The 22,937-nt window shown below is 43.9% G+C and overlaps 1 protein-coding gene across 1 annotated transcript in view; it reads left to right on the plus strand.

Annotated features, from left to right (window-relative positions):
* dnah7 (dynein, axonemal, heavy chain 7) overlaps positions 1–22,937 on the plus strand; it is a 614,695-nt gene that overhangs the window by 546,380 nt on the left and 45,378 nt on the right. The window contains exon 61 of the mRNA XM_078551851.1: positions 2,595–2,747. Coding sequence (XP_078407977.1) covers positions 2,595–2,747 — 153 coding nt within the window. The remainder of the gene's footprint in view (positions 1–2,594; positions 2,748–22,937) is intronic.

The following is a 22,937-nucleotide window of genomic DNA, read 5'->3' on the forward strand; positions in this document are numbered from 1 at the left end:
CGATTACCTTGGACTGAATCTTATAGTCCGCATTCAACAGTGAAATGGGTCACCAATTTCTAATTTCTTCCCTTTCCCCCTTCTGTTTGTAGATGAGGGTGATGATGCCTTTCCTCCTGGATTCTGACATGCTGCCAGCCAGGAGCGTACTCTCGTACATTTCTAGCAGGTCTGGACCAATCCAGTCCGGCAGAGCCAAATACAAGTCAGCCAGTAAGCTGTGGCTTCCGGGAGTTTTACACTTCTTGAAGGACTCAAGGGCCTTAGTCGGTTCGTCAGGAGTTAGCGGTTTGTCCAGGCTCTCTCATGTCCTGTTGTCTAAGACCTCCGTGATAGAGGATATCGGCAAAGTGATGGATGGGGTCGGTGACAGTGCTCTCAAACGGCACTTACTTACTCAGCAATAACCTGCTCTGATGCTCAGTTTGGTTCACCAGGGCCATTGAGCTCCTGATCTTATTACAGCCTTGGTCTAAGTATGGATGAAAGAGCTGAACTCCAGGGGTGAGGTGAGAGTGACTGCCCTTGACATTAAGGCATAATTTGACCAAGTGTGGCATCAAGGAGCCTTAGCAAAACTGAAATCAATGGGAATCAGGGAAAACTCTCCATTGGTTGGAGTCATACCTAGCAGAAAGGAAGACCGCTGTGGTTGTCGGAGGTCAATCATCTCAGTCACAGGGCATCACTGCAGGAGTTCTTCAGGGTAGTGTCCAATGCCCAACAATCTTCAGCTGCTTCATCATTGACCTTCCCTCCATCATAAAGTCAGAAATGAGGATGTTCGCTGATGATTGCATAATATTCTGCACTGTTCGTGATTCCTCAGATACTGAGGTAGTCCACGTCCATAAGCAGCAAAACCTGGACAACAATCAGGCTTGGGCTGATAAGTGACAAGTAACGTTCATGCCACACAAGTGCCAAGCAATAAGCATCTTCAACAAGAAAGAATGTAACCATCTCCCCTTGACATTCAATGTCATTACCATCGCTGCATCCCTCACTATCGAAGTCCTGGGGGTTACCACTGACCAGAAACTGAACTGGACCAGCCATATAAATATTGTGACTACAAGAGCATTGCTGTTTCTAGCTGTTTCCTAAATTATTCCTAGTTTTTATCATATCACTCTGCCTAGAAGAAGTCTTCCTAAGTATTGATTATTCTCTGCCTGAAGAACCTGACATCGACCCAAAGTTAACTTTCAGTAGTTTGAACCTCTGTCTACTTATCCTACTGTCCTACTCACATTGTTTGTTTTGAGGTAATATTCCAGAATAACCTTTTCCATACCATTTATTGTCTTATACACTATGAGATCACTTCTCAGATGTATCCTTTTCAGATTGATGAACCTAAATCTCTCCAGTCTCTCCTCATAACCCAAATCTCTGAATCAAATTCATGGCTCTTCACTGCATTGCCCCAGTGCTTGAATGTCTGTCTCCCTTATTTCTCACATTATTACTTAAAATGTTAGTTGTAGCAGAAGCAATTGTATTGGAATTGTGTTTATTAAGCAACATCCCAGCAAATGTTGCACATGGTTTCCTACCTATCATAGCAAGTGATATTTGGAATATTTTTCCTTTGTCCTAAACATGAAACCATCGGCCAGAGATTACTCCATTGCAGTGATTTCAGCTTTATCTCTGGCAGTGATCCATCTTGTGAACAATGGGTTGCAACTCGGTGACCAACGCTGTGTTCAGTCAAACTGGAGTACCCTCTCCAGGGCTCAAGTCAGAGCAAAATTTATGAAGAGCCTGGGCTGCTTAGGATCCCCCTCTTGACCTCCCCCGTTGGTTCTAAAGGGATGCAGAGTGCTACGTTTGATACTGGTTTGCTTGCCAGCTATTTGATACCGATGTATTTTACTTTTGGATATTATCTTTCTTCATTTGGTGATGTCTGAAATCAATCAAAATTGAATTTGGTAGATTTTTGTTGCAAGATTATTAAGGATAACTGAACCAAGGTGGATTGATGGAGTTAACATTCAGATCAGCCATGATCTAATTAAATGGGGGAACAGGCTTGAGTGGTTGAATGGCCAAGTTCTTATGTTCCTGCTTTACTATGTACAATGAATGGAAACTTTATGTGACTATCTACAAAATAAGAAATAAGGAGCAGACCATATGGGCCTTTGTGCCAGTCCTGCCATTCAGTAAGATCATGGCTGAACTACTGCCTCAACTCCACTTTTCCCCCTGCTCCCCATGTCCCTTGATTCCCTGAGAGACACAAAATCTATCTATCTCTACCCTGAATATATTTAATGATGGAGCATCTAAAACCCCCTGGGGTAGAGAATTCCAAAGACTCACAGCCCTCTGAGTGAATAAATGTTTCCTTATCTCAGTCCTAAATGATCGACCCTTTATCTTGAGGCTGTGTCTGTGTTCAAGATTCCCCAACCAGGAGAAACAAGTTTTGAATGTGTCAAGCTGCTTCAAAATCTTGTCTGTTTCAATGAGATCAGCTCTCATTCTTCTAAACCTCAGAGAGTAAGTGCTGTCTTCACTTCTGTTAAATGTTGGTACAAAATCTTATTAATTTGACATTTTATATATGGGCAATTTTTTAGGGACTGGTGGTGATGTCTGCTGAACTGGAAGAGGTGGTGAAGAGTATGCTGACAGGAAAGATCCCAGGAATGTGGATGAATAAATCGTACCCTAGTCTCAAGCCACTTGGCAGCTACATGCATGACTTCTTAGTCAGACTGAAATTCTTACAGGTGAGTGCTTTTGCTCTCTAATGACTTGCTTTTAGTAACCTGCCATCTATCATCCAATCTCTTGTGATACTAATCATTTGAAAATTAACATCACAATAAAAATTATTAGCTTTTATTGGCTTAATTTTAGTTAATAGATGTAAGGGCATAATCAGTTCATTTGTGCATCTGTTATGCACAGTAATTTGCTCAGTAATGCATACAATATACAATTGAGGCAGCTCTCACAACACAACCATGTGTGTCAACTTGGCACATTTCAATTTAATTTACATTAGACAGATGGTGCATCATGAATATGAACACACATCCTGTTGAGGTCTATAAGATGGAAGACATATTGGCCAAATGAAAATCTTCAAAATAAAGCTCAATCAAAAGGATTCAAAATATGCAAATGAAGACAATGGCTGGAAAAACTAACAAACAAGCACTAAAATTCAATCTTTTTTAAAGGTATTGGCAAAAAAATACATCTTTACTCCTTAGTGCATCAGAATTCAGTTATGACTTCATTTCAAGCACTCCTCCAAATACCAATGAGCATTTACAACATTGCATATCTATTGTTTATTGCAAAACTAGTTTATTATCAATATACAAAACAGCAACCTGCCCTGCCTGTTGCCACATCTCTTAAAGATTCTAAGGAGACTGCCTTCAGTTTTAGGAAGGTTCCTATAACTAACTTGAGTTGGTCTGGGGGAACCTAAAGATAATTTGGGATAACCTATAGAGCTATATATGGGCTATGAAAGGCCCAGAGAAGTTAAGACCTGGACATTCTAGGCCCAGCTATGTTCAGCTGCTTCATCAGTAACCTTCCCTCTTCCCTCCATCATAATATCACAAGTGGAACTGTTCACTGATGATTGCACCATGTTCAGCTGCATTGATAATTCCTCAGCTATTGAAGCAGTTCATGTCAGCAGCAAGCCTTGGAAAACATCTAGGCTTGGGCTAAGAAGTGACGAGTAACATTCATGCAACTTAATTGATAGGTAATGACCATCTTTAATAAGAGAGTGCCTAATCACCTCTCTTTGACATTCAATGGCATTACCATCACTAAGACACGCACCATCAGCTGTCTGTGGGTAGAGGGTGGGGGTTTTGACCATTGACCAGAACTAAACTGGATCAAACATATAAATGCTATGTTTGCTAGAGCAGGTTGAGTATTCTGAGACTCACTTCCTGACTTCACCAAAGTCTCTCCACCACCTACAAGGCACATGTCATAGGTGAGATGATGTACTCTCTATTTGCTTGGTTGGGTATAACTGCAACAACATCCAAGAAGTTTGACGACATCCAGGACAAAGCAATAGTTTGATTGGCACCTCATGTACTAGCTTAAACATCCAACTACTCCATCACCAGTGTAAGAAGGAGCAGTGTGTACCACCTACTGGATGCATTGCAGCAACTCACTCAGACTTTTTTGTCAGCATCTGTCAAACTTATGACACCCACCACCTGGTGTTACAAGAGCAGTTGGGGTATAGGACCACCATCACCTTCAAGTTGACTTTTAAATCACAAGCCATCCTGACATGGACAGATATCGATATTGCCATTCCTTCATTGTGGCTGGATCAAAATCATGGAACTGCAAATATAACAGCATTTTTGGAACACCTTCACCACAGAGATTATGATACCATCTCAAGGACAACTAGAGATGGGTCCAAATCCTGAAATTGCTAAAAGAATAAAATGGGCACTCTGGAAGGCTTAGTCATGACCCTCTGTACAGTCTCAGTAAGAACCATTGCTATGTAGGAATATATTTCCATACCTACGGTACCTGCAATTTATATATTTTGATATTGAAGTATTGAGCAGTATTGAACAGCAATTGACACATTTAATTCTAAAGTTAATGAAATATTTGGAACATGAAATAAAATCACCATGATTTTTGGATGCAGGGCCATGATTTGCAGCTTCCCCATACTCATTCAGATTGAAATCAAAACAGAAAATGCTGGAAATATTCAGCAGGCCTGGCAGCATCTGTGGAGAGAGAAACAGAGTTAGCATTTCGGGTCATGAGAACTCGATTCCCATTCATATCGAGGCTAGTATGACACAAAATTTGTCTACCCAAAAAATGGCGCAGATGAATTTTTAGCCCTAGATGTATAATTTATGAATTGTGGGAGGGCACAATGAAACATTGTCACAGCCTGCCAATATTTAAGATGGGAAATTATTCCTGGAATTTTGATGATGCCAGAAATGTAAATTTCTTATGGTGTTTCACTGCTTCTGATTTTTCTCCGTGCTATTAGAAAGGGAAACTTTATTCTGTAATTCCTCTCCTATACTTAAAGCCTGTGTTACGACCGGGATTGGAGGTGTGCGCAGTTTCTCTAACCCCACTACTCTACAGGTCGCAGCATAAGTATTAAAAATAAATTTTTAATTTACTCAGCAAAATGGCCAATTGTTTGCCTTCACTACTGCTAGACACAGAAAGAAAGCAACTTTAACCAGGGGAAGAATTTTCCTGTCGGCGAGCTGGGGGCGGGGCCCACTCGCTGATGCGTAAAATGTCATTTAGATTGTGAGTTCGACAGGCATGCAGCCATGTTGGCTGCGTGCCCGCCGATCTGTCAAAAGCCTAAGTAATTAAAGTTGTTAAGAACGCTGCCCGTCCAACCTTAAGGTTGGCGGGCAGGTGAAGACCCCAAGCGGCCTTCGCATTTTTCATGAAACCTTATCCACGTGTGGAATGAGGTTTCATGAAGGGTTTATTAATTAAATTAAAAATTTTGAAAAAATTAATGGACATGTCCCAGCTCATGTGACAGTTTCATATGAGGGGACATGTCCTTAAAATTTTTTTTCACCTCTAGTAAATTTTCCAGAACTCAAACTAATCTCCCTGAAGCACAGAGGTGCCTCAGGGAGATTTCTGTGCTCTTTTGCACACGTGCGGAAGAGCACAGGCCCCGACTCAGGGAATCCCCCCCGCCTGCACAGGGAATGCACAGCGCTTCCGGGTGCGTGTCACACTGGGCAGGCCTTAATTGGCGCGCACCTGATCGGGGCTGCCGATTGGGTTTGTGCTCGCTCCCACCCGCCCCCGCACAACCCCCCACCTATGGGGAGAAAGTTCAGCCCCAGGCTTCTTTCAATAAACTCAGAATAATTGATTTATAATGAAACAAAACTCCTTTTTTTAAAACAAGTTGCAAAACTGGTTAACATACAATTTGTAATCGGAAGTGTAACGATTTACCCCTTTAAAAAAACCCTGACACACGTACACATACACACACAAACACTAAACAAAGGACAAGACAAATAAAGCCTTTGCAGAGGTTGGCATAAGGGAACACTATATGAGTTATACTGAGGCGAGATTTTTCTGGCTGACCATGAACACTTCAGCCTGGACTACAGATAATACAGGGGCAGAGAGAGAGAAACAGTCTTCCATTACAGTTTGTTCACCTGGCACACACTGAATTCTAAATAAAATGTTCAGAGAGAACTTCTCCCAGGCGAGGTGCTTTCAGCCAACAGCAGGAGCCCAGGACCTGGCAACAGCAGTTTTTTGCGTTAAGTCAAGTAAGCAAAATTACTCTTATCATACCAGGTGTCTTGCTGGTTATCTCGTTGAAGTCATGTGATTTCTTGGAAAAAGCAACTTGCTCACAGACCAAAGTGAACTTGTAGCCTTTAAAAATAAAACTCAGGAGAATGTCCAAAATTCAACGTTCTTCCAATTTTTACAAAGCATACAGTCCTTGGATTCCAAACACCTGCTCGAATTTTCATTTGAGGCAATTTATACCTCCATGTAAAGACAACAGTAAATCAGTTTTAAGAAGCCCTTATCAACTAGACCGTGTGTGCATTAGTTTTGTAATTCACCTTGGGCATTTTCAACCCAAAATTCATTGGGTTCATGTCTATGCTACAGGGATGGCGAACAGATGATATATTCCCTCACTGAAACCTCACTTTGCAGCCTTAACTGTGCAATATGTTGACCAGGCAGGATAGCTCCAGTCTTGTCTTCCTTTCTGCAACTTCAATCCCAAAGTTCATTGTACAGTGTAGCTTAGAACAAGAATCAAATGAAGTGAGAAACTTAGTTTATTCGTAGACTGGCATGTTTGCCCTTTAACATTAACTGCCATCACCTCTTCAGCTGACAAGTATGTTAATATCTGGGAACACTTACAGGTATCATAAGATCTATTCTGTGCAGTTGTTTTCAGTTTCAGGTTTGAAAGATGTGCTAATTAAAATACAGTTGCTCCCTGGCTAAACACTATCCATAAAATCTAAATTAACCAGCCAATAAAACAAGGTACTTGTATTAAATAACAATATATACACACTATATAAAAATTGGCATCTGGTGAACAGTTATGCTACCATGTTAGGTAAATAAATGACTTTTTAATGGTAAGATAAAACTCAGGTTTGATGTCATGGTTATTAATCAATTGTTATGATGGTTTAATAATTTAAGAAGCTAACATTTTCTAATTGTGTGAGAACTTTGGGATGGAATTTTCCCCTTTCACCATTAGCAGGATTCATGGCAGTTGGGTGTGGAAGACATGGTGGGGAGCAAAAGATCGGTTTCCGGACGTCGGGAAACCAGGTTGGGATCTTCTCTTCCCGATGTTCATGGCAAGTTTTTGATTTGCTAATCCTCACTATTTGGTGAAGGCCACGTGGCAGCAGGTCTGGCCCAGAGATTTCTCACAACAACAAGATGCCAGCAAGGTGCAAAGTTGCTGTTCACTCTGAGCCATTTGCCATCGGCTCCAGGCAGAGTTAGGGAAGAAGGTGGGGGGAGGGAGGGAGGGGCATTCTTACAGGGAGCATGCAGATGAATGGCAACCAAGTTGTGACTGCAAAACCTCCAACCTCTTGGGGGAATGGACCTGCCTGATAAGGGCTCATGTGATTAGTCTCTTCATTGTGACCAGGTCTAGCCATAGAGTCTTGAGGGCAGTGGAGTGAAAGACCTCTCACAGATGAGAGTCATCACCCTTGTCAAAGTGTGATGTCTCCATGCACAGCCATGTATTAGGAAGGGGGGGGGAAACCCATCCTTGGTCCCCACTGGAAAGGGTGGAGTGCACACAACCATTAAAACTAATAGCAGCAAGAATGAATCCAGGAGACCTCCAGTCAGTGCAAGATAACATATATTTGGGAGTGCAAAAACTGTATACAATGATTCAAAACCTGTACCACCAGCGCTAATTCAATACTTCTTAATTTTCCTTAATTTACCGCTACGTCTAGGTGCACACCGACATCCGCAGCTAAGGTGGAGGCAGCCTGCTGACTACCCTGCCTTGTTGTCGGTGATGACTTCGGCAAGCATCCTCTGGAGGTCCAAAGCCTGGAAGGCCCCGGATTATTTTGGGTTTCCTGCTCAGGGACAGGTGCACCTTTCTTGGCCTGAGCAGCTGAAGCTGATGGGGATATAGGCAGAGGCGATTGGGAATACTTGGATTCTCTTGGAGATTCCAGGGTGGATGCCCCCATGGTGTCTGCCTGATGCTCCTCCTCCCTTTGGGTGTGCGAGGGCCCCTCCCTGACTCCTTGAGGAGAAGGGGCACCTGGAGGGAGGCCGAGGTGCCCTGCCCCCATCTCGCATAGCCACTGCAAAAGCTTACCCATGGCTACAACAGATGGAGTGCAACTGGGTGTTCTGCTGGGCCAGGTTCTCCATAGCGTCCGCCATCCTCCCCGTGGAGACTTCGATGCGCTTGTAGTTTGGAACAACTACATCAGAGTTGTTGGATGCACTCCTCTGCCTGGCATCCCACTCTGTTGCAGGCCTCTGACACCGCTGTCTGATGTTTCCCTTCGACTCTCTGATACTCCAGCATCTTCTCCAGGGCCACTTCCAGAGGCTCATCATCTGACTCAGTCTTAGCAGAGGCCTCTTTTCCAGCAGTCCTCCAGCTGCCAGAGACCTTGGCTGTCAGTGCCGCCTCCTGCTGTGGGCACAAGTCTGTACGGCAACCGCCAGATTGTGACCCCAAGCCTAAACTTGATATGCGACCCATCGAGGAATGTGTGTCTGGGCTGGTGGAGAGTGTAGGTGAATGCTGTGATGGCTGCAGTGGTGTGAAGTCATCCTCATCCTTTTCCGAGGTCTCCTGTGGGCTGCGGGCTCAGGGGCGGGGGCTGGGCTCAGGTGCGGGGGCTGGGTTCAGGGACGGGGGCTGGGCTCACTCTCTTCCTGCTGGCACCTAGAATGGAGAGAGGAGAGATTATGTGACTGCCTAGGTTGGCATAAACTTGGCACTCATCAATCACCTTAATTTTCCAAGGTTGTCTGGGTTGGGGGAGGCCGACCTTGCTGTCGGCACAGGCACGGTCACTGCCCTGCCCTGCCAGCTCGGCGGTTGCTGTCCGGATGCAATGAGGGGCCTGAACTCAGGTATCCCCCCCCCTCTCGTTTTATCTCTCTCCCTCCTGTTGTGGGCTGCCTTCTCCTGCATAAAGACAGAGGGATGGATTGTCTTCACATATGATGGATGAGCAGGTCTCAGCCTGCTAAATCTGTAACTGACCTCGTGATTCCCCAAAAACCGACCACCATGTGCATGGCACAAGTGAGGCATGAGATGAAATAGTATCTAGTTGCCTGGATAGTGCAGCTCCGAGAACACTCAGGAAGATGGACAACATCCAGGACAAAGCAGACTGCTTAACTGAGATTCCATCCAGCAACCTCAGCATTCAGTCCCTCACCACCAACAGAGTTGCAGCAGTGTGTGCCATGTATAAGATGCATTGCAGTAAGTCACCAAGGCTCCTTGAACAGCAATCTCCAACCCTGCAAGCTCTATCAGCGAGGAGGACAAGGGCAGCAGATGCATGGGAGTAGCAGCACCTACAAGTTACCCTGCACTCTACCCCATGGCTGTGACTTCACTAAATGGTGAGGTGGGTTGGAAGGGTGAAAGGTTCACTTACCCTAGCGGCACAGATCGTTGACCCATTTGCTGCACTGCAGGGTGGTCCTCCTCTGCACCCCTTGACTACCTACTCCCAAGCTGCAGTGGTCAGTTTGGATGCCTCCTGTGGGCATCCCTGGGAAAAAGAACGCCTTTCTTGAACTGTCTCCAGGCGATGCTTGAGGGATGCACCACTGAAGTAGGGAGCTGCAGCTTGCTGCCTTCCCTTCCTCATCCTTCTTCCCGATAGTGAAGGCCTGTCCAGGTGTTTTTTAAATATAATGCCCGGACATGATAACCTGTCTTTATGTGCGTCCCACCATAAGATTCAATGCGGAATGCGTGTATGCACGACTAACGAGGCAGGGAGCGCACAATCTCGTGTAAAAGGCCGCCCCGCCCCTCAACGGGAATCACTCCGACTTTCTCATCTCACCATGGAACTTATGGAAGGAGGGGAAGATTCCACCCTTTGTCTTGTTTTATCGTTTTCAAATAATTAGTGATCTGACTTACAGTACAGTAAGTAGCCACAAAATGGTCACTCAGCAATTCATCAAATGCGGGTTCTTTTTGTGCCATAGTTTGTGCTCATTCTGAAGAATTCTGTTAGGTCTATTTTTAAAATGTATTGCTAATAAATCCTGGATAAATGTTTAAAGAAATTAAACTGTCCTTCAGAACCTTTGATGCTCGTCATTTTCTACAATGTCAATGGCATATGTGGGCTGCATTGAGAGACTGGTGTTCTTCACAACCCATTAAACTTGGCTCTACCAATTTCACATTATATTCCACATATCTGCAATGATAAACTAATAAACAAGCTATCCTGCTAAGGTGGATTTTTAAGGAGTATATCCATCATATAGTGCAAAATATTGATTATATTTACAAAATAAATTTCAATGTTAATAATTCTAAACAATTCACTTAAAAGAAAATAACAACAGAGCAAGTTGATGCTGTTTACTCAATCAGCATGGACAACTTACGCATTCCTGCCAGTCTGCCACCGTTTCCTTGGTAGAATGGTATACAAGAACATATGTACAAATTCCATACTAGATGAACACAGAAGCTTGTGACAGTGAGCAATTAAACATGTTCAGTTACAATTTGGAAATATTTTGCAGGGACTTCAAGCAACATCATAAAAATACACGTTAGGCTGAAACATACATAGCTGTGAACTGGTATTTTACTTTGATAAATTATTTCTTCCACAATTCCAGGAAAGGAAAATCCGTCAAATATTTGAGATTAGCTAGATAGTGTGGGGAAAGACAAAAAACATATTAAAGCCAAGTACTCCCCTAAAATCGGAGGGTAATAGTAAGGACTCATAAGTTTTTAATTTTAATTTGAGAAGTTTGAAGAGTTTAGAAGAGAGGTGTTTGTGGCAGTACTAAAAAGAGTATGGAGCATTACTGTATATTTTTACATTGGAGCTTAGCTCCTGACTGACCTTGAAAACAAATGCAGCCTGGTTTTAGGATCTATAAAAAGATAAGTCAAAACACACAATGATTGAAATTACTGCAACACATGAAAGATTTTTCATTTCCTGAAAGAAGTAGAGAACCAGAACCCAATTATCTTTGTGGAATGGTAATGCTAAAACTAGCCTGTTAGAAGAAATGCATCATGGTAAGCTGACTCAAATTTACTCTGTTAATATCTCTGAAGTGGGTTTTTGTGATTAATAACTCCTGAACTTTAAATCAGAGAATTCCTAAACTGGCACAGCTGGTGTATCAAAGTCAGTTTTAATGGGAGGAATTTTCCCAGATTTGCACTGTGTGATAGCGGGCGGGTAAAACGATGTTAACCCGCTGACCGCAATGGCGGGTTTTCACGCCCTATTGTCCCAAACCTGCCTCATTATTTATGTATTCCCAGGAAACACGTCGTTTCCATGGTGGGCAGGCTCTCATTTGCCCTCCTACCATCACCCCGCCATTGCATCACGCCGGCCGCCATATTTAAAAGGCAGCTGCCAGGACGCTACCAACTCACCACCACTGCCTGGGAGATATGGCCAACAAAGGAAAAAAGACCACAGCCCCCCGGTTTAATGACAGGTCCCTCGAGTGACTGCTGGATGACGTGGAGGCCCGCCAAAATGTCCTGTACCCCGGCTCTGGCCACAGGATGGACAGCAACATGACCAATCCGGCTAGGGAGGCGGTGGTCAGCACCAACGCCCTTCAGAAGAAGACAGCCACCCAGTGCCGCAGAAGGATTAATGATCTCCTCCATTCCACCAGGGTAAGCCTCTCTTTTTATCACTCTCAACTCACACACTCACAAACCCAGCACACATCCATAGGGCCCTCACTCACTGCCAGTTCAAGGGACATCACCATTCACTCTCTCACACACACCTTCATTGTCCTCATCCCATCCATGGGACCACTCACTACCCTCACAGGCCAAGCACATTTATCATCTGGCCTGGCAGGCGTCCTGTTTACACTTCCTTCATCTCTATTCATGCAGGACAAGCTGGCTCATAACAAGAGAGAGAGGTCACAGACCGGTGGCGGAATGCCCGAAATCAAAGTCCTCATGGACTTTGAAAACAAAGCTATCCAGCTGGCCGGCAAGAATCTGGACTGGCCCTGTGCTGACAGTGAGGTTGGTGCTGCTCTACCAAGTGAGGATCCAGCAGTGCAACATCCAACAGACAACCATGCCATGAGTGATGTTTCTTCTTTCGCAGGCCACTGCCATGCACTAATTATATCTCCTTGCTTTCGCAGGCACATCTACCAAACAGCCGATAGAGTCCATGACCCAGGACCTCCAATCAAACCCCGAAGAAACCACCGAAGGGGAATCTGAAGGCATCCTCCTCAAAGTTCCATCACAGTGCTCACCCACACCTTCCACCAGCACAGAGACACACACCTCGGTGGGACCTAGCTTTAGAATAGACATGGGATCACAATCTGGTGAGCACATCGCATTGTCTGCTCCACAGCAGGCGACGGCAGGGACTTCCCAGGACTCCGGCATTCGGAGGACTGCTGGAGGCCAGAAATTTGCTGAGTCCAAGTCAGATGATGAGCCTCTGGACTCGGTCATGTCATAGTTACTGGAGCTGCAAAGACAAGCTCGGGAACACCAAGAAGGGATGTCCGCTGCACTCCTCAGATTGCAAGGCACGATGGAGGAGTCCGTCCGCCATCAGGCTGAGGTGATAGCGCCGGTATGCCAACGCACTGAGGTCAACACTGGTAGGATGGCAGCCGCCATGCAGACCTTGGTCTAGGACGTCACTCCTGCATTGCTGCGTGGGCTCAATTCCATCGCTGATGCCATAGTTGGCCTACAACAGTGTGTACATGAGAGGGGTGCGGGGCAGCTCAGTCTCACTCCAGCTATCCCTTCCCCTCAGCCAGCCAGGGGCCCATAGGGAGGAGGATCAATAGGTGCACATTCCGGGCCCATTCACCCAGGTGACTCTGGGAGTGACCAGCTGTTATGACTGATGCAGTTGGTAAAGCAGAGTTATTTTAAAAATCCCAAAGAGAAACTTTAAACAACTGTCATAACCTATAGTTTTAAGTGTTATGTTTGAGATGCGACTCTAAATTCAGGAATCAGAGCACCAGTTCTCGGAGCTTTACATTAAATTAAATGAACCATTTTATTAATTTACATAGATTAAAATACATATACACATGGGTTCAAATTACTACTATCATAACTTTTAACAAATTCCCAAACTAAACTCCATCAAGGCAACGGCAACCCATAGACTTAACCAAACACCAGGCAAAGCATTTTCACCTTACGAATTCAAAATAAGGTTCTTTAAACTTTGGTTACTGTAGAGATGGTTGGAGGCTTGCTGCTGCTGTTGATCTTGCATTGCTTCTGCTCTGCACACCCAAAAACTGCTAAAGTTGTACCTACCACTGCCCATGAATGTTAATTCTCATTGTCTCAGCAACCTCTGAACTAAACCCCTCTAACAGTAAAATCCCTTTCATAGTATCAATTTTATTAGTAATATAAACATATTGCTTGACAGCTGCTAGATAGGTGTCAGTTTTCATCTCACTTCTTGAATGCTCTATTCCAAAAATGCAAATGCACGCTATCTCTTTTACATATCAAAACCAGTACATATTAGTCTATGCTGCCAGGGGGGTAGGAGGGCTGGGCTGGTAAGGTCTGGAGCACTTGGTGGCACTTTGGTGCCTCTGCATTTCTTGCGTGGGCAGGCAGATTAGGAGCCCAACTCCAATCCTATCACTGTGGCTGCGTCTGAACTATCTCAGTTGCAGAGGAATGGTCACTTTATATAGATGTCCTTCCTGCTTAGCCACTTCCCTTGTCTACCCTGCCCCCCACCTCGATTTTCTGTGCACGGGATCCAACACCAGGGCAGCAGTTGCACCCTCCACGCGCCCCCGCCGACAACAGCAACAGTTGCCTCTGAGGCTGGGCAGCAGTTGCTCCCAGGCATCACCCCCCCCCACGAAAACAGTCGCCTCCGAGGCAGGGCAGCATTTCACCCAGCACCCCCCGGCGCCCCTGAAGCTTCAAAGCAACAGGCAACCCTGGCGAGCTCTGCAGAACGATAATGTTCACTCACCCTCAGTTCCCCCAAAGTGAAGGCTACCAAGTGCATGTTGCTGTTGTGAAACACGTTGACATGCTTTCCTGCCAATGTGCACGGACAATCCGGTGGTGGTCCAAGAGCCTGGTGGGATGGCCTTTTAATGATATACTGATATATTACAATGAGCTCCCTGACAACCGTTGATGGGAACAGCGGGCTGAGCGGAAGATCGCGACCTGCCTTCCTGCCATCATGAAACCAATCACGCCATGTTGTCTGCGCACGCCACTTATCATGCCCGCTGCCAGCGGACATGGAAAATTCCACCCAATGAAACTATTAGAGCAGTGGTTCTCAAAATGTTTCAGTTGAAGGTCCTCACATAGAATGGATTAGTAATTGTGGGTACCCTACCTAAATTACAATAATATATAATACTCATAATACCTGGGCAAACTCATATTTTGGCACACTTCCTTTCTGTAGTACTTAAATATTTAAAAATCTCTTCTCTTGAACTCACCTGTTGTCCACCATTAATGTTGATAGCTGCAAGTCTATCTGATGATCTTCCTGTCATTTTCAATGCTCCTCCATGCCCATTCACCTCCTAGGTGAAATAGTAAGCCCTCTCTGCCCTGTATACATTGACGGTCATACTCCACTCCTGCCTCCAAGCTCGCACCATAAAAACATAAGAGCATAAGAAATAGGAGCAGGACTAGGCCATTCGGCCCCTCAAGCCTGCCCCAACAATTTAATAAGATCATGGCTGAACTGCCCCAGGCCTCCACCCCTCTTTCGTGCCAGCACTTCATAGCCCTCAACTCCCCAATATTTCAAGAATCTATCTACCTCTTCTCTAAATACTTTCAGTGAACTAGCCTCCACAACTCTCTGGGGTAGAGAATTCCAGACATTCACTACCCTATGAGAGAAGAAATTTCTTCGCTTCTCAGTTTTAAATGAGTGCCCCCTTATTCACTAACTATGTCCCTTAGTTCGAGATTCCCCCACTAGTGGAAACATCCTCTCAACATCTACCCTGTCAAGCCCCCTCGGAATCTTGTACGTTTCAACAAGATCACCCCTCATTCTTCTAAACTCTAATAAATAAAGGCCTAATTTGTTTAGCCGTTCTTGATAAGTCAACCCCTTCATCCCAGGAATCAGTCTAGTGAATCTCTTTTGAACTGCCTCCAATGCCAGTATGTCCTTTCTTAAATACGGGGACCAAAACTGTACACACTACTCCAGGTGTGGCCTCACCAACACCCTGTACAGTTGTAACAAGACTTCCCTATTTTTAAACTCCAACCCCCTAGCAATACAGGCCAAAATTCCATTTGCTTTCTTATTACTTGCTGTGCCTGCATGCTAACTTTTTGTGTTTCATGCACAAGAACACCTAAGTTCCTCTGTGCTGCACTTTTTTGGAGTTTCTCTCCATTTTAATAATAGTCTGCCTTTTGATTCTTCCTACTAAAGTGCATGACCTCACACTTTCCTACATTAAATTCCATCTGCCAAGTTTTCACCCTCTCACTCAACCTATCTATATCCCTTTGCAGATTCCTTATGTCCTCAACACAACATGCCCTCCCACCTATTTTTGAAACATCAGCAAATTTGGACACATTGCACTCTGCCCCCTCCTCCAAGTCATTACTATAGATAGTAAATAATACCGTGAGCTCCTGTCTTGTGCAATAACCTTTTATGTGATACCTTATCGAATGCCTTCTGGAAATCCAAATACACTACATCTACCAATTCCCCTTTATCAACTCTGTTTGTTATATCCTCAAAAATCTCTAGCAAATTTGTCAAACACGATTTCCTTTTCACAAAACCATGTTAACTCTGTTTGATTGCATTAAGCTTTCCTAAATGTTCTGCTATTTCTTCCTTAATGATGGCCTCTAGTATTTTCCCAATGACAGATGTTAGGCTGAGTGGCCTACAGTTTCCTGCTTTTTATCTCCCTCCCTTCTTGAACAGGGGCGTCACGTTAGCAGTTTTCCAATCACTGAGATCCTCCTGGAATCCAGTGAGTTCTGGAATATTTCGACCAATGCCTCCACTATCTCTGCAGCCGCTTCCTTTAAAACCTTTGGATGCAGGCCATCAGGTCCTGGCGACTTTTCTGCCTTTAGTCCCATTAGTTTGTCAAATACTTTGTCCCTTGTGATAGAAACTGTTACAAGATCTTTCTTCCCATTAGCTCCTTGCTTATCTGATATCTTTGGGATGATTATAGTGTCCTCCACCGTGAAGACCGATGCAAAATATTGGTTTAAATTATTTGCTGTTTCCCTGTTCCCCGTTATCAATTCTCCAGTCACATCCTCCAAGGGTCCCACGCTTACTTTAGCCACTCACTTTTTTTTCATATACCCGGAGAAGCTCTTGCAGTTTGTTTTTATATTTTTTGCCAATTTAATTTCATAATCAATTTTCTCCCTCTTTATTAGCTTTTAGTCATCTGCTGCTGGTTCCTAAAAAATTCCCAATTCTGTAGCCTACCACTACTTTTTGCTGCTTTATATGCCTTAGTTTTTGATTGGATATTCTCCTTGACCATCTTTGTTAACTACGGGTAGTTCATCCTTCTCATCAAGTTCTTCTTTTTGACAGGGATAAATTTTTGCAGAGCATTATGAAATATCTGCTTAAATGTCTGCCACTGCTCAACCACTGACCTTACCCTTAGTCTATTTTCCCAGCCCACTTTAGACAACTCTTTCTTGATAACTCTGTAATTGCCATGATTTAAGTTGGTTTGAGACCCGAGTTGCTTGCCCTCAAACGGAATTTGAAATTCTACCACGTTGTGATCGCTATTCCCTAGAGGATCCTCAACGATGATATCTCTTGTTAATCCCACCTCATTAGACATTACTAGATCTAAAATAGCCTGTTTCCGGGTAGGTTCTGCAATGTATTACTCTAAGAAACAATCCCTGATGCACTCTACAAATTAATCTTCCATGTTACCCCTGCCAATCTGATTTGTCCAGTCAATATACAGATTAAAGTCACCCATGACAATTGTAGCACCCTTCTTACAAGCCTCCGTTATTTCCCAATTTATACTTTGTCCTACAGTGAGGCAACTCATCGGCGGCCTATAGACGACTCCCAGCCATGACTCCCTCCCCTTGCTATTCCTTATTCCCACCCAAACTGATTCCACATCATGACCTATTGCACCTATGTCACTACTCACCACCACACTGATACCTTCCTTTATTAACAATGGTACCCCACCTCCTTTTCCTTTTTGTCTATTTTTCCAGAATGTCGAATACCCTTGAATATTGATTTCCCAGCCTTCGTCACCCTGCAACCATGTCTGTGTAATAGCTATCAAGTCATATTAATTTATTTCTATTGTGCCGTTAACTCATCTATCTTGTTACAGATGCTGCATGCATTCAAATAACGAGTCTTAAGCTTTGACTGTTTACACTTATTACTCATTCTGGTTCTAATTTCTGCTGCATTCTTCTGCTTATATTTTCTGCCCCCTTCTGTCGCACTTTGATTATCGTTCGCCTCTTCACTATGCTGCACCTCTGCTCTCTCGTTTCTTTTTGACATTTTAAACTTCCCTTCAATTGAACCCCCTGCCCCCACTAATTAGTTTAAAGTCCTATCTACAACTCCAGTTATATGATTCATCAGGACACTAGTCCCAGCATGACTCAAATGAAGCCCATCCCAATGCAACAGCTCTCTCCTTCCCTAGTACATGCATCTGCCCTGCACACAGTTTCTGGTTTTGAACTTAGCCCCGAGTTGCTCATAGCCCCTCAGCAGAACCTCTTTCCTAGTCCTACCTATGTTGTTTGTGCTTCTGTGGACCACAGCAACTGGATCCTTCCCCTCCCACTCCAAGTTCCTCTCCAGCCCTGAAGAGATGTCCTTAACTTTGGCACCAGGTAGGCAACACAGCCTTCGGGACGCTCTGTCTTTGCTGCCGACAACAGTATCTATTCCCCCAACTGTGCCATACCCTATTACTACTACATTTCTCTTTTCTCCCCCCCACTTGAATGGCATTATGTACCACTGTGCTATGGTCAGTTCACTCATTCTCCCTACCATCTTTTCCCTCATCCATACCGGGAGCAAGAACCTCATACCTTTTGGACAAGGGCACTGGCTGAGGCTCCTCCAAAGCTAAATTCTGGATCCCCATACCTGTCTCACTTGCAGTCACACCCTCCTGTCTCTGACCATGCTCCAAATTTAATGTAACTAATCTAACGGGTGTGACTGTCTCCTGAAACACACTGTCCAGGTAACTCTCCCCCTCCCTGATGTGTTGCAGTGTCCACAGCTTGGACTCCAGCTCATGAACTCTGAGCTGAATCTCCTCGAGCAGCCATCCACTCACCGTGGATTGCACCGGCAACCACCAGCTCCCACAGACTACATCTGCAACACATCGCCTGCCCAGCCATCTCTATTCTATTTAATTAATTAATTTGGATGTTAAATTTTCTACAAATGAATTTCTTAACTGTACTCTTCAGCTATAATAACGTCTCCTGATTTAAACCACTTGGCCAATCAAAAGAGACAAGGAAGAGATACCTACCAATCACTTACCTGTTTTCCTTTGACGTCACACTTCTGTTCTGACAGGTATAAACAGGCTGAAGGGGCTTATCTCCTGCCATCGCTGCCTTCTCACACAGGTCCGCTCTCCATGTGCTGCACCACTCCCGTCTCTGGCTGCTGCTCAGTTTCGTGCTGCTCGGCTATTTCGCAGACCCCCTAAAAAGTCTCTACGGACCCAGCAGTCAGTGGACCCTACTTTGAGAAACACCATGCTAAAATAACCAAAAATACTTGACAGTCCCAGGAAAGTTGAATAGATTCGGAAATGGATTTAGTTGGTTACTGTGATGAGTTAAATGTTCTGTGGAGCTGAGTTGAAGTTAAGAGAATAAATTTAAGGAGTTGATGAGAGCTTCTAAAATTGACTTAACTGTTCAATAAATGATTAAATAATTATCATAGCTTGTTGTGAGAGGCTGTTTTATCATATTCTTAAATTAAGTCACAGTGCCCTTTTTTAGCTGTGAGTTTTACTTAATTATTTTCTCAGGAGAGTGTTTTATGATATGGATAAAGCTAAATGATTAATATATGGAGGAGAGAAATTCCTTAAACACTTAAAGACAGAGTCAAAGGGAGATCATATTTTAGGAAATAATGTTGACTGCTTAAGGGGGGAATGTTTTATCAGGAAAGAAAAGCAAATACCACAGATGCCAGATATTTGAAATCAAAGCATCTAATGCTGGAATCGCTTAGCAGGAAAACCAATATCTGTAACAAATAGAAAAAGGTTAGATTAACATTCAAGTCTTTGATCTTTGAGGAGAGCCCTTTCAAATGCTTTCACTGCTACTTGGAAAGAAGAAAAAAGCTTCTATTAAATGTGGTTGAAAGAACAAAAAATTGAAGATCAGGACAATTGTGAAATAAAGTGGCTGGGTCAGTGCTGCTTAAGACAAGTGTTGAGAATATGTGGCTGTGCATGGTAGAGTGAGTGGATCTCATGAAGCAGAGAGAGTAGTGATTAGAGTAATGCTGAATACCATAGGCAGGTGGATCCAAAATTGGCTGGGTGGAATTTAAGCTGGAATTCTAATGGAGGGTTGTAGATCTGAAAGGCTAGCCTAACTGTTTTCCCTTCTCCAAAGGTACTACCCGACTTGCTGAGTGTGTTCTTCATTTTACACCTGATTAAAGATGGAGATAAAGGGATGATAGTTGTTTTATTTCTCTCACCAAGGATAGCTATGTTATTTATTGACTGTTCATGGACAGCTTCCTGTTCAAATGAAGCATGTGTCCTTTTGTTTGCGGTTCCCTTTGTGCCTTTGCAGACATAATTTGGAAAGCATCAGATATATAAGAATAAACCTGCAGACATATTTGATGTAAAAACTAGATAAAGGGATACAAAAATAATTAGAAATTTTATTTCGCAGCTTCTGTGTTGCATGGAATAATGTGACTACAGGAGTATATTTTGTGGAAGCAAAATACTGCAGCTGCTGGAAATCTAAAATAAATAAAGGAAATGCTGGAAATAATCAGCACATCAGGTGACAGAAATTAAGGGCTGAATTATATCATGGAAGTGACCCCACTTCAGCTGGCAGTGGGAGACAGGAAGGTTTGTCCCTAGCAGTAGTTAATTAAGTGGCTGCTGCCAGAGTTGCTGTCTCTGTTAAGGATGGCAGCCCACCCCTGCACATATCTGCCCCAATTAGAGGGCCGCTGGCTCAGCAACCTCAAAAGTGCCACTGCCAATGGTGGCTAATGATGAGGCTGCAGCTGCAGGATGAGGGCGCATCAATGGCCATGCATGGCCATGCACCCTTGAAGAGTGGTAAGTGAGATCTGGGGATGTGGAGCCAGGCAGGCAGGACCAGGCAATCTGGGTGGTGGGGTTGATGTCACAGAGGGCAGGTTCTGCCATTGCCACGGGTGCAACCATTGTGGCCAGGGGCCCTATTGTTTATGTGGGTCATGGAAAGCCACCAACCTCCTACCACCTCAATGCTGGAGCCCCCAAGTTTCACCTGCCCGTCTCCCCTTGTGGCGGCAGGCCCTTCAATGCAAAATGCCCGTGTGGTTAAGAAGAGGCCCTTACTTGGGCACTTAAAGTGGCTCATTTGTATTCCAGGTGGGCAACATGCCTGCCAGCTTTCCCACTGCTGTCAAGAAGAATGGCGGCGGGAAGACATTGACCACACTTCCCTGATATCTTCCTCCGCCATTTTTCCAGCCTTACTGCCACCCAGCCCCTCGACAAAGAACTGGTAAATTTTGGCTAGAGTTAACATTTCAGCTTGTTGACTTTTCATTAGGGTTCAGAGTTGAACTGAATTTTTAAGCCCCATTGGGGTGGGTGGTTGGATGTGGAATATTGCACTGATGGAATGCTGGCTCCCCAGCACCATCCCACTCCTGAGTTATTTTCCCGGACATGAGAATGAGGGTGCAACAGAATTACCCTTCCACAAATGGTGGGCAGCCAATTAAACCTGTTTTAAGACTGTTATGACACAGAAGTTGGTAAAAGCTGAGTTGTTTAAATCCTAGATGGAAACTTGAACAACTGTCATAACCTATATTTTAAATTGGTATGTTTGAAATGCAGCTCTGAATTCAGGAATAAAACAGCCAAGCCTCAAGAGGTTTTTATATAAAACAAAATTAAACATTTATTAATTTAACAACAAATTAAACACATTCACATCTACAAATTACTACCACAATAACTTATAAATAAATCCCTAAATTAATCACACCCAGGTAAATCTTCACCAAGGCAACAATAACTCATAGACTTTAAATAGACACAAGGCAAAGCACATTTGACCTTACGATGATGTTCCTTCCAATTTGCTTTGTTTGCACAGTTGTAGGCCTACAGGCTGGTTAGATCTTACATGCAAATTTTCTATTGTATCCTAGGCTTTTAATTTTACCTCTCCTAACAATAATGCTTTCATTCCACCAATTTTATTAGCAATGTAAATACGTTGCTTGGTGACTCCCAGCAAGGTGCAAGATTTCACCCATTCTTTTGAATGGTCTATTTAAAAATGCAAATTGCCCTTTACCTTCCACTCCTTACGTTTATCTATACATCAAAGCACCCAGACTAAAGCTGGCTTTACTTCAATTAAGACACACACAGGCACACACATAGATACAGACCCCACTACAATTCCAATTTAAAAATAATTTCCAAATCATATCATACACATTAATATCTCTTCATGACAAAGACCTATTGGCCTCCAAAGGGATGAGCTTCTGATCTCCATTTGACCTTGATGTCAAGCTCCTGATGACCACGAGGAAAATCCTGCCCGTTAACTCTGTTTTTCTCCACACAGAGTAACTTGCAAATCAGTTTTCAATTTGATTCCTCAAAATACTGAAGCCCAGATATGAGAAAATCTATAGCAGGCGGTCAATGTATCAGCTTTGCATATGGGGCAAAAGAACTGCCAGCTGGAGGAAATATTGGCACAGATTTTCACTGAGTTGGGACGACTCTGGAACCCTTTAAAATGGTGGGTGGGATGCGGTCCTGGGATACCCACCTCATTCCTGTTTCTAGCTATTTTCAGTGGCGCAAAATAAGAATTTAGGTAGCCAGCCCGCATGCAGCACTCACTCCCTTGCTGGCTCCACTTCAGGGATGTAATGATCTAGTGTGAGGTGATTTAAATGCTCAGAGCCCTTTAAAGGTAAAAAAAAAACAAGCGCCAGTCCCCAGTAGTCCCTGGCAGCTTTCTTCTGTACCTTGCTTCAATTGGGTTCGATGGGAAAGGCAATAAAAACAGTTTAATTGGTCCTGCCATTAAATGTTGCAGGTCCACTGCCTTCTCAGCATTTCTGAATTTCCCACTCATTGACAGATACCCACAGCCCCTCCCCATCCCTGAGTTGCAAACACTTAATGGACTGTAACTTACTCGCAGTGGCAATTGGAGTCAGAATGCCACTCCGTGCCCAATTGCTTACATTAAACTTCTTCCGTGCCTGTCTTCCCCAACCTTCTGACTCAGGCTAGGCAAGATCCAGCCAGCACAGCAGTCCTCAAAATCCAGCGTCGCA

Source organism: Cetorhinus maximus, chromosome 11 (assembly GCF_964194155.1).
Source record: "Cetorhinus maximus chromosome 11, sCetMax3.hap1.1, whole genome shotgun sequence".
NCBI classification, from domain to species: domain Eukaryota; kingdom Metazoa; phylum Chordata; class Chondrichthyes; order Lamniformes; family Cetorhinidae; genus Cetorhinus; species Cetorhinus maximus.